Source organism: Rhincodon typus, chromosome 13 (assembly GCF_021869965.1).
Source record: "Rhincodon typus isolate 14 chromosome 13, sRhiTyp1.1, whole genome shotgun sequence".
Taxonomy (NCBI): domain Eukaryota; kingdom Metazoa; phylum Chordata; class Chondrichthyes; order Orectolobiformes; family Rhincodontidae; genus Rhincodon; species Rhincodon typus.
Genome location: NC_063344.1, coordinates 15788735 through 15804633, shown reverse-complemented (window position 1 = coordinate 15804633; position 15899 = coordinate 15788735). Strand labels below are relative to the sequence as shown.

The window sequence follows — 15899 nt, the reverse complement described above, 5'->3', positions numbered from 1 at the left end:
TTCTATCCATCTACTCTCTCCAGACCCCTCATGATTTTTGACAACATCTACAAGTCTTTCTGCTATAATGTGTGTTTCGTTAACGTGAATTGGCTGTAACAGGATTGATGAATAGTGGATGCTGTTTGGATAACATGAACTTGCCACTCTACAGTATAGCAATTTTCTATTACGATTTCCCTATAATGTGATTTTCTATGGCAATTTTCTTATAGCACAAGGTCGCACAAGAACGCAATTATCGTATTATTGGAGAAATACCTGTATTAAATCTCCTGCTAGCCTTCTCCCTTGTCCATTATTATAGAGGTTATAGCAGGATACTCAGAAAATCATAATGCAGACAGTGCATAGCTTTGTGAAAGGGAAATCATGTTTTACCAGTTTATAACTTTTTCTTAAAAGAAGCAACAAATAACATTGATATAAAGGGAACTGCAGATGCGGTATACCTGGATTTCCAAAAATGTATTTAATAGGTGCCATATCAAAAGTTTGCTACACAACAGCACATAATGTAGAGGGCAACATATTAGCATGGACACGGAATCTACTCACATAAAGGAAGCAGAGTATTGATCTTTTTCAGGTTGGCAGGCTGCAACCACCGGGACCAGTGTTGGGCCTCAACTATTCACAATCTACACTAATGACAATGATTGCAGGGACCAAATATATGGTAGCTAAATTTTCTGTGAACATCAAGACAGGGAGCAAAGTAAGCCATCAACGGGACACTGAGTCTGCAAAGGGATATAGACAGGTTGAGTGAATGGGCAAACCTTTGGCAAATGTAGTATAATGTGGCTTTGTCACTTTGGCAGGAAGAATGGAAAAGCCAAATACTGTTGAGGTTGGTTGGCTCGTCGAGCTGGTTTGTTGTTCCGCAGACGTTTCGATACCGTGCTTGGTAACATCCTCAGTGCAGCCTCTGATGAAGCGTCGGTGTGTTTTCCCGCCTGGCTTTTAAACCCTGGGGTCCGTTGCGATGGATTGCCTCACTTCCGGGTTTCCTCCGTAGTGGAATGTATATGGGGTCGAGTTCAATGTGTTTATTAATAGCCTGCTTCGTGGAGTGCCATGCTTCCAGGAATTCTCGTGCTTGTCTCTGCCTAGCCTGTCCCAGGATCTTGGTGTTGTCCCAGTTGAAGTCATGGTTCTCCTCGAGAACAATGCACGAGATTTCCTGGAAGCATGGCACTCCACGAAGCAGGCTATTAATAAACACATTGAACTCGACCCCATATACATTCCACTACGGAGGAAACCCGGAAGTGAGGCAATCCATCGCAACGAACCCCAGGGTTTAAAAGCCAGGCGGGAAAACACACCGACGCTTCATCAGAGGCTGCACTGAGGATGTTACCAAGCACGGTATCGAAACGTCTGCGGAACAACAAACCAGCTCGACGAGCCAACCAACCTCAACACCCACAACCCCAGCTACAAATCTACTCCAAAACCTTAAAAAGCCAAATACTATTTAGATAAAGAGAGAGAATAGAAATCTGAGGTACAGTGGGATCTAGTTGTGCTGGTACAGGAATCACAAATTGTTAGTAACAGGTACAGCAAATATGAGGAAGGCAGCTGATGCAATTAATTCCAAGGGAAATGTAACATAAAAGTCCAGAAGTTTTACTGCAGCTGTACAGAACCTTGCTGAGACTGAATTTAGAGTTTTGTATGCCGTTTTGGCCTCTTTATTTGAAGAAGGATACAATGTGTTAGAAGCGGTGCAGAGAAGATTCATGCAATTCATTCCTGGAATGAGGAATGAGGGAAATACCCAATGAGAAAAGATTGCACAGGCTGGGTTTGTACCATCTGGAATTCAGAAGAATGACAGGTAATCTTATTTAAACATTGAAGATCCTAAGAAGGCATGATAGCATAGAGTAGAGGATGTTTCTTTTTTTGTGGGAGACTCTCAAGCTAGGGGGCACAGTTAGAGAATAGGAGATCTCCCTTTTAAGACAGAGAAGTTTTTTTTTCTCTCCGTTAGTCTGTGGCATTCTTTTCCCATAGAGTGGTATAGGCTGGGTAACAATGACCTAATTATGCTCTTAATTCCATGTTTCTACGTTCTATATGCGATGTAACCTGTAGTGAAAGCTTGAAACTGACAGAGATTTACTTAATGCATTCATGGCACAGCATTCAAAGCTCTTGTAATTTAACAATAAATATAAATTGCTTTTCGTAAAATTACAACAGGTTAGATGGATTGATTGCTCCAACAATAAAGTACAATGTATCATTGGGGTCAGTAGATAATTTGTCATCATCTATTTCCAGAAGAAGAAAATTAGTCAACAAAGCATGTCTAAATTTTTCCAAGTCATCTTCTAGAGCAGACACTGTCTGAGTAAATTTAATCCAGATGATATTTACCTTGGATGGATAACTGAAGTATGTTGCTGAGTCAGATGATCCATTTCTTGTTTGATGACTGGATACCAGTGCTGGAATGTCAAAGCATGTTGGGAGTCAGCCTGGAATAAAACAAATATTGAAGGAAAAGAAAAATTGACAAATTTAGAATAAAACATACCATTACCCTCTCAAACTACCATTACTAGAGTACCAGTCTTTTGTGACATTGAACGAACAACATCTTCCATCACATCAAAAGTGATATCTATCAGCAACTCATGCAAGAATCAAACATTACAGCAGTCTTTTACTGAGATGGTAATAGCATTGTAGCTGCTAAGATGTTCTACTAAAATGCTTTTAAATACAGCTATAGAAACATATTGGAAAGAGCAGATACTTCTTCCATTCAATGGAATGAAATTCCATTTAACTGAAAAAACAATTGCAAAACTAAGGTAGAGCAGAAGTAGGTCACTCAGCCGATCAAGTCTGCTCTGCCACTCAATGAGATTATGGGTGATCTGATAATGCTCATGCAAAACTTTCCAGAAATCATGCAGGTAGCATGGACTGCTGTCAGTATATTGAATATAAACTTCATCACTTAGAAACTGCAAGTTACTAATAGTTTAGAAAGACTTCATAAATTGTTGGTAGTCTAAAAATGATTTGTTGGGCATACAACCACTCTCACACAATTGATCTGGAAACCACAAGGTCACATTCAGAGATTGATTTTCTTCCCCCAGCATTTTTATCTCCAAAATTACAAAATAAATAAAAAGAAAATTGGAGGAGTATGATCAATTCCAAATCTTTGTTTCTAGTAATGCCTAACTACACCTCAAAAAAAGAACTTTGCATTGCATTTATTGAATACCTTTCTGTCAAGGCTTTTCTCACACAGCTCATCCTGAGGATCTGTGCGCTCCACCCGCGTTTTTTTCAGCTGAAGTTCTTCAGAATCAGATTGCTACAAAAGACAAAGTGAAGAATTAAATTTGAAGAATTAATACATTTGTTGAACATAAAAGAATTGTAATTCCTGCACTTATCAGCAAATCATTCAAGGGAAAACATGATTTGAACATTAACATTTGAAGAGGAAAGCTAATATTGGTCAACCAGAATTTTATTGGCAAAGGCTTGCTCTGGTAACTTTCATTCTCTCTGCCAAACCTGTCAGAGTAAGATTGGTCATCTCCACGTTGTTCCAACACCTTTTGTCAACATTAGGCAATTATTGTTAAAGCAAACAGATTTGGGGTGTGTTGATGTGTTTAGCGGAGTTGGGGGGGAAGGAATGTAACTTTCTTTCCTATGTTGAGCATCTATTATCAGCATCAAGATTATCCCAGAACTAAAGTTTAGGAGAGGAGTCCCTAAACTGTCTATACAAAGTCAAAAGTGTGCTTGCCATGCAAAATATTTGACAAGTGACTATGATAATTAATGCCTTTTACATGTTTTTCATCCACGGGAAGTACTTGCAATATAAGTGTGAAAGTTTTTTACTTTTAGAATATTAGAAATAGAAGCAGAAGATTTCAATTCAGCCCTTCGAGCCTCTTCCATAATTTGATACAATCATGGCTAATCGCATCTCAGCCTCAACTCCATTTACTTGAACAATGACCTCATTCTAGACTGCCCCACACGAGGAAACATCCTTTCTGTTTTGTCAATCCCCTTTAGCATCTTACATACCTCTATTAGATCTCATTCTTCTAAACTCCAGAGAATATAGGCCTCAACTGCTCAATCTCTCTTCATAAGACAAACGCTTCATCTCTGGAATCAATCTAGAAAACTTCCTCTGAACTGCCTCCAATGCAATTATGTCCCTCCTGAAGGACGGGGACCAAAACTGTATGCAATACTCCAGGTGCAGTCTCACTAATGCCTGTACAGCTGAAGCAAAACTTCCCTCCTTTTATTCTCTATTCCTTTAGTAATGAATGTAAAACTTCCATTTACATTACTTACTACCCACTGTACCTGCACATTAGTTTTCTGCAGTTCATGTACGAGGACACCCAGGTCCCTCTGCATTGAAGCAATCTGAAGTTTCTCCACATTTAGATAATAAGTTGTCTTTCTGTTCCTGTGACCAAAATGGATACCATTTATGCATGTTCAACTTCATCTGGCAAATTTTGACCTTTTCACCTAACCTACCCATATCCATTTACAAATTTCTTATTTCTTCACTGCAACTTAACTTTCCCACACTTTAAATGTCATCTTCAAATCTCACTATAGTCCTTTCTTTATTTTTTATAAAAGATGTTTTATTTTTTAAACACATGAATGTATAAACAAAATTCAAACAAGTCCATTGCAGCAACAGTATGAGTTTGAATTCCTCATTATTATCGCTGCATGATAATGTGCACATTGAACCTATGAAGTTGATCACCACTAGATGAAGAACAGTGTTAGCAAAGAGAAATTCTGCATATGGTCACTCAGGTGAAAACCACTGAAATCCCCTTTGTTCTGAGGATTGATCTGTATCCGCAAGCAAACTGCCAGCGTGAAGGCCCCAACATAGGCAATGAATCCAGACAGGAAGGAGTTGAAGGGTAAGGTGCTCAATAGGGCACAGTAAAGGAACAGGGTCACTCCGCTCAGCATCACAAAGACCCATTATTCCAACTCTCCTTTCTGTTGGTTAGGCAATCCTCTATACAAGCTAACAAATTACTCCTAACCCCATGTGATTTTATCTTGTATATTAACCTTTTCAGCAGCACTTTATCAAATGCCTTCTGGAAGTTCATCTACAGGATCCCCATTATCCATATTGCTTGTTACATCTTCAAAGAACTCTGCAAATTAGTCAAATATGACATACCCTTCATAAACCATGCTGACTCAGATGGATAGTATTTTGACTTTACAAATGTCCTGTTATTTCTTCCATAATAATGGATTCTAATAATTTCCCAATGACACATTAAAAGAACTGGTCTGTGGTTTCCTACTTTCTGCCTCTCTTGCTTTTTGAATAAGGATGTTGTATTGGCAATCTGCTAGAATCTTTCCTGCGTCCAGGGAATTTTGGAATACTATAACTTATGGATCCACTATCTCTGCTGCCACTTTCTTTAAGACCCTAAGATGTAGGCCATCAGGCCCTGGGCATTTGTCTGCCTATAATCCCAATATTTTGCTCAGTACTTTTCTCCCAGCGATAACGTTTGCTCTAAGTTCCTCCCTTTCTACAACCTCTACATTACCTGTTACTATTGAGATGGTACTTGTGCCCTTCCGTGTTCCCCACTATTAACACCTCAGTCCCATCCCAGAATCACAGGATCATAAAGTACAGAAGAGGCCTTTTGGCCCATCAAGTCTGTACTAACAAAAATATATTACTACCTATACTAGTCCCACTTTCCTACACTAGGTTCATAGCCTTGAATATTATGACACTAAATGCACATTCAAATACTCTGTAAAGGTTGTGAGGTTTCCCTCCTCAACAACTCTTCCAGACAGTTCATTCCACACCCCCACCACCCTCTGGTTGAAAAGGCTTTTCTTCAAATGCCCTTGGAATCTTCTGCCTCACCCTTGATATTGACCCTTTAACTAAGGAGAGCATCTACTTCCTATTCAACCCGTCTACGCATCTCAAAACCTTACAAACGTAGATCAGGTACCCCCTCCACCTTCTCTGCTCCAAACAAAACAAACTGAAACTGTCCAGCCTCTCTTCATAGCTGAAATGCTCCATCCAAGGCAACATCGTGTTGAATCTCCTCTGCACCCCTCCTAGTGAAATCACATCTTTCCGACAACCAGAACTGCACACAGCATTTCAGTTGTGGCCTAACCAAAGGTTTGTACACCTCCAACATGACCTCCCCTGTTCTGATAATCTGTGCCACTACTGATAAGGCGATGTACAGGTTGCTTGCCTTTAACTACCCTATTAACTCATCCTGTCACCTTCAGGGATCTGAGAACAAGAACCCCAAGATTCCTCTGAGCTTCCTAGTGTCTACCATTCATTGATTAATTTCTTGTTTTGTTCCTTCTTCAAAAGTGAATCACTTTACATTTATCAGGGTTAAATTCCATCTGCCACTGATCTACCCACCGATCCATTATTATCTCCCTGTAACCTCACACTTTCCTCTTCACTGTTAACCACACAGTCAATCTTTGTGTCATCCGTAAACTTACCTATCATGCCCACTACATTCTCATCTCTATCATTTATGAATAAGAGACCCAGCGCTGATCCCTGTGGTATGCCAATGCACACCAGGCTCCACTCACACAAACACCACCCTCTGCCCCCAACACCAAGATAAATTTGGATCCATCTTGCAAAGTTATCCTGGATCCCATGAGCTTTCACCTTCTTTATCAGTTTCCCACGTGGAACCTTGTCAAAGGCCTTGCCAAAATCCATATAAACTACACCAACTTCCCTACCATCTTCCAAACACTTGGTCGCCTCCTCGAAAAATTCCACTATTTTTAGGCATAACCTCCCTCTGACAAAGGCACGCTGGTGATCCCTGATCAAATCAATGGAAATTAATTTTGTCCTTCAGTATCTTCTCCAATAGTTTCCCTACCACTTATGTAAAACTCACTAGTCTACAGTTCCTTAGTCTATCGCTACCACCCTTCTTTTAAAGTAGAACCACAGTAGCCGCCCTCCGGTCATCTGGCAGCTCTCCTCTAGTCAGAGATAATTTAAAAATTTGGGTCAGGACCCCTGTAATTTCCTTCCTCGTCTCCCAAATCAGTCTGGATACAACTTATCTGGACCTGGGGATCTTGCTATCAGCACGGGTGTCTTGGTTGTTGCAGGCTGTCATCCTTAGGCTTCCAAGGGGGCGGATGCGAAGTTGAATCGCTGCATTGATATCAGTCTATGATGAGTGGTAGCTTCCCAGGCAGGGGAAATATTCCACAGTTGGGAAGATTTTTCCGTTGATCTTAATGAAGGGATAGAATGGAACCTGACCTGAGACACATGTGTAGAAGATTTGCGTCTTCCAACTGAGGCTGAGGCTGAGACCGAGACTGATTCTTTAGTATGTTTCCATAACAGCATGAAGCGAGACTTGAAGATTCTCTGGGAGACTTCTGGAAACTACCAAGGAATCTCCCTATGCACCATTGCCAGGAAGATCAACAATTGAATCCTCACTAAATGCCTTCTCAAATTCTCAGAGGAAATCCTTCCTGAAAGTCAATGTAGCTTCTGACCAAAACATGGAACTATGGACATGATTTTTACTGCTTGGCAGTTCCAATATAATTGCCAGGAACAACATCAACCATTCTACATGACCTTCATTGATCTGACCAACACTTTTGAATCTATCAATTGCGAAGTGCTCTGGAAAATCCTGTCAAAGGCCAGCTGTCCAGTGAAATTCAACATCCACCATTTTCTCCATGACAAGATTTTGGCCGCAGACATCAGTGGTTATCTGAGCTTGTTGCTCCTACATTTTACTCCAAAGAGAACATGTTGGGCCTGTACCTTTTTGAATGCTTCCCACTGTTCAGCTGTTTCCAGTTTATTTTAGCCAGATCCTACCTCAAAATCTGCCTTGTCCCAAAACTGTTCTTTGCAGCGTCTTTCTCCTTGTCCATAATAAACTTAAAACATACGGTGTTGCAGTCACTATCATTAAAATATTCCCCCACTGCCACCTCGAACATCTATCTGGCTTCATTCCCCAGAATTAGGTTCAGCATTGCAGATTCCCTTGTTGAACCGCTTTGTGTTCACATAAAAAATTCTTCTGCATACATTTCAATAAATCTTCCCCCTCTAAACCTTTTACACTTAAAGAAATGAAACTGGACAGACCACCAGGCAACGGCACCAGAAATGAAAGTGACATTTTCTTTGTGGAGTTGGGTTGACCAGAGCAGTGTCGGCAGTGACTCCTGGCTTGTAGGTAGACGCATTTACTCCTAGAATGGCAGCAAGGCATTGTCTGCAGTGTCGGCAGTGCGGGGACTCTTGACTGCGGTAGGTCTGAAGCATGGAGTCTCTCAGCAGCGGCAGGTCATCAACTGCGGCAGCATCAGTTGACTGCAATAGGCCAGGAGTGGGGACCTCGCAGATGTCTTGAAGCTGTGATTTGGACACCGGCCGATGAAGATGAACTCTAAGTAATTTCTTTTTATTCTTTTGTACCTCAAAATTGCACTGGATTGGGGTGGCAGAACACTTTTCACTATATCTCCCCGAGATACATTTGACAATAAATCATTCATTCATTCAAATACAGCACTGTCAACCCTGCGAAGTCAACCTTAACAGCATCTGGGGGCTAGTGCCAAAATTGGGAAGCTGTCTCACACACTAGTCAAGCAACAGCCTGAGATAGTCACACTCACAGAATCATACCTTACAGACAATGTCGCAGATACCACCATCGCCATCCCTGGACGTGGTCTTGTTCCACTGGCAAGACAGATGCAACAGCAGTGATATACACTCAGGAGGGAGTTGTCCTGGGAGTCTTCAACATGGTTTCAGTTTAAACATCCTACTGATTACCATGTACTGTCGTCCCTTGACTGATGAATCAGTACACCTCCATGTTGAGCAACATTTGGAGAAAGCACGGAGGGTGGCAAGGGCACAAAATATACTTTGGGTGGGGAATTTCAATGTCCACCACCAAGAGTGGCTCGGCTGCAGCACTGCTTATCAAGGACGTAGCCCATTTGCTCGGCCATTGCTGGCCCTCATTTTCTGCTAATCCTCCAAAACATGGATTGAAAATATCCATTTTCAAACTTAAATCTCTTCATGGTCCAACTCCACAGTATAATGAACACTTTTCCAGTTCCAAACTGAGAGAACTTTGAACAGTTCAGTGGTCTGCTCCAGCCACCATCTTTGACAGCCATGGCTTCAGCTATCTGGGCTCAACTGTCTGGAATTCTCCCTCTTAATCCCTTTAACTCGCCACCACATCCCTCATGGTGTTCTCCAAAATCCACATCTCTAATCAAACTTTAGAATCCCCTGGTCAATATCTCCCTCTCCAGCTCAGTGCCCATTTTCGTCTGATTTGTCTGTACAAAGTAGCTCACCATATTTTCCTACATTTAAAGTTGCTGCATAAATACAAGTGGTTGGTGCTGTTAATACTCACAGGTGCTTCACAATATGGTGTAATTAACTCTGTTCCTTTTGCGTGTATATGCTGGAATTTATAAATGAGAAAATGGTGTGTACATGCCAGAATTTATAAATGAGAAAATGATAAATAAACAACTCCAGAGTTATTAATGTAGCATACAGAGTAACACTTAGATACCTACAGTTTCAATTATGAAAATTAATTAGAAATGAAAGGTCAGAAATCAGCCTTCCCGCCGAGCTGGATTGAAGCACAAATTCTGTCACAAAGAATTATAGCAAAACAAGGTTGTGCAGTCAGATTTTTTTTCAACCCTTGAATACTATATTCTGTGATGGTACAAAAATAGAAGACTTTATTTACAAAGGGATGTAAGGAGAAGCATGGGAACTATAGACATGCAAGTCTGACTTCATTGGTGGGTACGTTGTTGGAAGTGATTCTGAAAGACAGGATTTATACACATTTGGAGAGGCAAGAAATGATTAGGGTTAATCAGCATGGCTTTGTGCGAGGGAAATAGTGTCTCTCAAACTTGGTTGAGTTTCTTGAGGAAGTAACCAAGAAGACTGATGAGGGCAGAATGGTTATTTACTTGGACTTTACTAAAGCCTTTACTAAATAGTCTAACATGCAGAACCTTGTCAAAGTTAGATCACATGGGATTCAGGGTGAGCTTGCCATTTGGATACAAAATTGACTTAACGGCGGGGGACAGGGAATGGTGGTGGAGGGCTTTTTTTTGAACTGGAGGCCTGCTACCAGCAGTGTCCCATAGGGATCATCCATAGGGTCCACTTTTGTTTGTCATTTACGTGAACGATTTAGATAAGAATATAGAAGACATGATTTGCAAGTTTGCAAATGACACCAAAATTGGTAGTATAGTGGACAGTGAAGAAGGTTATCTAGGATTGCAAAGAGATCATGATCAGTTGGGTCAATGGGATGAGGAGTGGCGGATGGAATTTAATTTGGATAAATGCAAAGTATTGTATTTTGGTAAAACAAACAAGGGCAGAATTTATACAATTAAAGTAGGGCTTGGGTAGTGTTGTAAAACAGAGAGACAGATTCATAATTCTTTAAAGTTTGCATCACATGTAGTTATGAACGCAGTTAAGGTGGCGTTTAGCACGTTTGTCTTCATTTCTCAGATCTTTAAATATAGGAGTTGGGACGTCATGTTGAGATTGTACAGGATGTTGGTGAGGCCTCTTCTGGAGTACTGTGTCCAATTCTGGTTGCCCTGTTACAGAAGAGAGTTCAGAAAAGATTTACAAGGGTGATGCCAGGATTGGAGGGTTTGAGTTATAAGGAGAAGGTAGAAGGTTGAGGGGTGACCTTATAGAACTTTATAAATCGTGAGGTCTATACATAAGCTAAATGGCAGGTGGCTTTTCCTAGGATGGGGGATTTCAAGACTAGGGGGCATATTTTTAAGGCGAGAGGAGAAAGATTTTAAAAAGACACGAGGGGCGACATTTTTTCTTTTACACAGAGTGGTTTGTGTGTGAAATGAACTTCCAGAGAAAGTGGTGGATGCAGGTATAGTTACAATGTTTAAAAAACATGTGGATAAGTTCATGAGGAAGAGATGTTTGGGAAGAGATGTTTGGAAAGAAATGGGCCTGGAGCAAGCAGGTGGGACTAGTTTGGTTTGGGATTATGGTTAGCATGGGCAGGTTGGACTGAAGGGTCTGTTTCCATGCTGTATTTAAGTAGACATTTAAGTAGAGTCTTTGTCTGCTTTTAAAGTTGAAATTCAATGTACACAGACTGAAAGACTTCCCTCATTCTCACTCAAGTGTTTGGGGGTGAGGAGGAGAGTTAACACTGTTTGTGTGAAGTCTCACAGGAAATGAAATGACACATTCCCGATCTCTAAGTGATTCACAGACCTTGATGTTTACAGTGAGGTGAGAAGGGAGATGTAGTATCAGAGAACCTAAATGTGAGTTTTGTGGAGTTCACAGTTCTCAGCAGAAAATCAAGATTATTATTCATTGTGCTTTCCACCCATAATCTGGTTAACCATTAGGCATGAAAGCAGTTAAAAAGTGGTCAACCCCGCGCCCCCCCCATAACTAAAACCTAAACACCCAGAGAGACTTGCCTTGCCTCATAATCTATTAACGGAGTGGTTAAATGAAAGAAATCCCTGATACTCACTTTATAATCAACGAGTAACAATTTATTTATCTAACTCTAACAGTTAACAAATTAACAGAACTACTAACAAACCAGACAACTCCCCCTTAACTACTAACTATTCCCAAATTAAACAAAATTCTAATAGCATGCTGTTCCAAAGGATAGAAGTCCCACTTACGCAAACCAAATTAATAAAAAAAAAATTAAATCTTAATCTCTTGAAATTATAGCCAGGATAACTCTTCCAGAATGTACTTTGCTTTTTCTACTATCCTCCAGTCAGGAATGCCTTCCTCTGTCAAATTCTTGCATCAGGATTATTAGCTAACAGTGCCATAGTACCTTTATTTAGGTGGTGCTTATTCTGAGATCTTAGAGATTGCTGTGAGAGCCAGTGATTTTCTCTTTCTTTAAAGATGATGGCTGTTGAGAGCTGTTCTCTTAACAGATGGCAGTTTGCTCTCACTGATTTTCCTTGTTGACCTATTGATTTCTTATAATAGGACTTGTCCAAGGTTGTCAAAGCCAGATTTAAATTTAATTGGTCTTTACTACCTAGGGCCTGGTTTAAATCAATTGGCTAAATTCAAAAACCTGTTGTCTTGGTAAAATGCCACTTTACCTGCTGACAGTATAGCATTTTGTCTCCAAGCCTAAACAAAAATCTAAAGAGGCCATGCACTCTTCCCCCCCCTATCATTTTACAAACAAATTCTAATATCCTGCTTTCCAGTCCACAAGTACTATACCAACTTTGCAACAAAGCCTAAGAATCAACAAAGGCAAGGGCTGGTAGGAGAGAAGGGGGCAGTGAGATGGATCAATCATGGGAGGACCAGGGAAGACATTTGGAAGATTCCAAAGAGTGCCAGAATCAGGAGTTAGGAAAGGACCTGATAGGAGATCACAGGCTGTGATGAGTCAGATAGGAGAACAGGTCCTAAGGCCAATAATTGATCATTGGTGATTGATATCTGATTACCTAATCATTAACCTGCTTCAAGCCACATAATCAAATGGAAGTTCCTACTCCCCCAGCACACAAGTAATACTGTAAAGGCATTTAACTGACTGATCCAATTATTCTCACCTTCTTTCAACTGCTGGGCTTTCCAAGCTGAGCGAACTCCAACTTGAGGTACATAATTTTTTTTACAAGCAGCCTCAATATTTAGATGTCTGGCATACTTCTGGAGAGCAGGTTATTCATCCATCACCCACCCTATCTCCATTAAAAAGTGGTTGGTGGCAAGTGGAAAATTCGTTTAGGTCAGGTTTCACAGTTGGGTTTTCACACATCCCTCCCCACCTCTCTTCTCTGTCATAGACTGAGGTAATGTGGACAGGGGTTTAAAATCCTCCCTCTGCCCTCAAGTCTCAGATGTGCAGTTCTAACACCAGGAAACAGTAAGACCCACAAGGACCCTCCAAGACAGATTCACACCAAGACAATATTAACCCAAACTGCTACATTCAATCAATTTTACCGGAGCCAGAAAATATAAGGTCATGCTTCCTATGATCCACTCAGTCATACAAACTTGCACATTAGAATCAAGAATAGGCCATTCAGCCCCTCAAGCCTGTCCATCACCTGACAAGATCTTAGCTGATCTGATTGTGTCTTCAATTCCATTTTCTTGACTACCCTCTTTGACACCCTTGTCAATCAAGAATCTATCCAACCTGTCTTAAAATATTAATTGACACTCCCACCACTGCTCTCTGGTGAACAGAATTCCACAAAGTAAAATCCTTCAGAGGGGAAAGAAAATCGTCATCTCCACCTTAAACAGGCGACCCCTTATTTTGAAACCATGCCCCTGGTTCTAGTCTCTCCCTCAAGGGCAACATCCTCTTAGTTTTCATGTCAATTCACCTCAAGATCTTACATGTTTCATTAAGATCACCTCTCATTCTTCTAAACTCAAATGGATTCATTCCAAGATGTCCAACCTTTCATCACAAGAGAGCCTCCTTCATCTCATTAATCAGTTGAAAGAACCTTCCCTGAACTGTACATAATACTACATCATTGTTCAACAGATCAAAGGATCACAACCAATTCTAGTGCTCAATTACCCAGATAAACACATTCCAAGCCACCTTCCTGCAACTAATGACCAATCCTCCTCACCTCAGCCCCTGCCTAAATCAATATGCAACCGCTCAAGATGCAACCTCTAATTTGCCAATACATAATAGTGTCTATCTTTACATATGTCAGTCTTGTGATTCTACACCTTAATTACATTTTACAGATGATAAAATTCTGTCGAATCTATCCCAAAATGCTCTTTATGTAATTATTTAAATAATTATAGTCAATCCCTCTATAACATACTATAAGCAGCAGTGTGTTAAAGAAAAAGACAGCTTTTTTTGCAGTACAAGCGACTCCAGGTTATTTTAAATTTCTTTTGAAACATAAAATAAATCAAATCAAGCAATGCATAAAATGCAAAGTGGAAATGATTACACAAAAACATCAATGATTAGATAGTTAAAATTAACCAAACTTCGATTTAAACAAATCCGTAATCTTATCAAGCAGACCGAGTGTTTAATCTGCACCTTACTATTCTAACATAGAAGGTTAGACAGCTTATTTCTCCCTCAGGTGTATTGTAATCTTCCACATCAGTACAATAACCCTTTGCATCTTTCAAAATGGCTATCCTGCATCATTATATCATATCACCTGTGGCATGGGAGCAAACTAGCTTACGAATAAATTGTAGAAATTTCCCCTCGTTATAACTAAAATCATATCTAAAATATTTCTCAGGCACAACACCTTAAGTCTTGAACAGACCAACTTCTTTTTTCTGGTATTTATATTGAACACGTTAGCATTGACAGGTTAAAAATAATTAGCTTAACTGCTACAAAGTTACAATGAAATAATGATGTCCATTACAACAAATGCTTGCCCACCTGCTTCAAAAATGGTTCTGACCTTTGTCCAGCATTTATTTTATGAAATAAATTTAGCTTTCGTGAGCGAAAGCATGTAATTTTAAAGCTAGGCCCTCTTTGCTTAGAAAGAAGTTAAGTAGGGCACAGTTAACTGACAAGAATTATATACAGCAGAGTTTGGGCGATCCCCAACATAAACAGTGGTTACTACCTGCCACCTACAGAATTCTGTAATAGCAATAACCAAAGAATTTCCCCACCAATTTTCAGTAAATTAATCAAGAAACACAGTAGTTAGTTTTCAAAATGTTGCTTGCAGGGAAATTAATCATTTTGTGCATCTTGGCATGATGCTTTGTCAGGTTCAGGTCATTTTTCCTTAAAACTCCTACTTATTTTGAAGCTAAATGAAACTCTGGCCTATGTGGGAGCTTTTAAATTGTTTTTTCTACTGAAATAACCAGATTACAAAAGTCTTTCACTACTGATTTCATAAACCTTCCAAAACAATATTGTATAAAGTTACAATCTGATATATGTTGACAGGTATGTACTGTACTCAGCTTTAAAAAGAACATTCAACACGTGTACATGAGTTGTAAATTATCAAAAACTTAAATACTGCAAAACAGTTATAAAATTTTGTAACTTTAAGACATGCTAAAATACACTCACAACACTTAAAATTACTTGTTACATGCCAGTCACTTTATGTTCAAGCCCAGCCTTTCTGACACAGTATTGTCACAATGCTTAATGGAGTATGGAGCAAAAACTAATAAAATCCAGACTCCATTTATAGTTTAAAAAAAAAGAAAGAAAATTTAGGAAATTGCTGAACGAAACCACAAGAAACCACATGGAACCAGTGGGACTCTGCTGGCATGATATCATTGGAGGTCTACAACAATTTACAACTTGAAAACCAGAAACAATTCCATACAAAAGTACACTGAGCCATCATCTGCTTAATAATCTGTTTAGTAGAATAGTTCCAGGGATGAGAAGCTTCAATTCTGAAGAGAGAGAGATCAGACAAGCTGGGACTGTTTCCACTCAACAGAATGCTAAAAGGAGATTTTACTGAACTTTTCAAAATTGAGGGTCTGGGCAAAATAGACAGGGAAAAAATGTTCCTGTTCATAAAAGGGTAAAGAATGAGAGGGCACAAGTTCAAACTGATTTGCAAAAATAGTAAATGCAATGTGAAAAAATACCTTTCAACGCTGAGTGGCTTGGGCCTGGAAAGCACTACCTGCATGTGTGGTGGAAAGCAGGTTCAACGAAGGTATTCAAAAGGACATTAGG

General features: G+C 39.9%; 1 protein-coding gene across 2 annotated transcripts in view; it reads right to left on the bottom strand.

The window, feature by feature from the left end:
* The window catches only part of skila (SKI-like proto-oncogene a), a 69723-nt gene that overhangs the window by 26662 nt on the left and 27162 nt on the right, over positions 1-15899 (bottom strand). For both annotated transcript variants that reach the window (XM_020527640.2, XM_048604282.1), the window contains exons 2-3: positions 3260-3352; positions 2395-2495 (exon numbers count right to left, since the gene is read on the bottom strand). In XM_020527640.2, coding sequence (XP_020383229.2) covers positions 2395-2495; positions 3260-3352 — 194 coding nt within the window. The remainder of the gene's footprint in view (positions 1-2394; positions 2496-3259; positions 3353-15899) is intronic.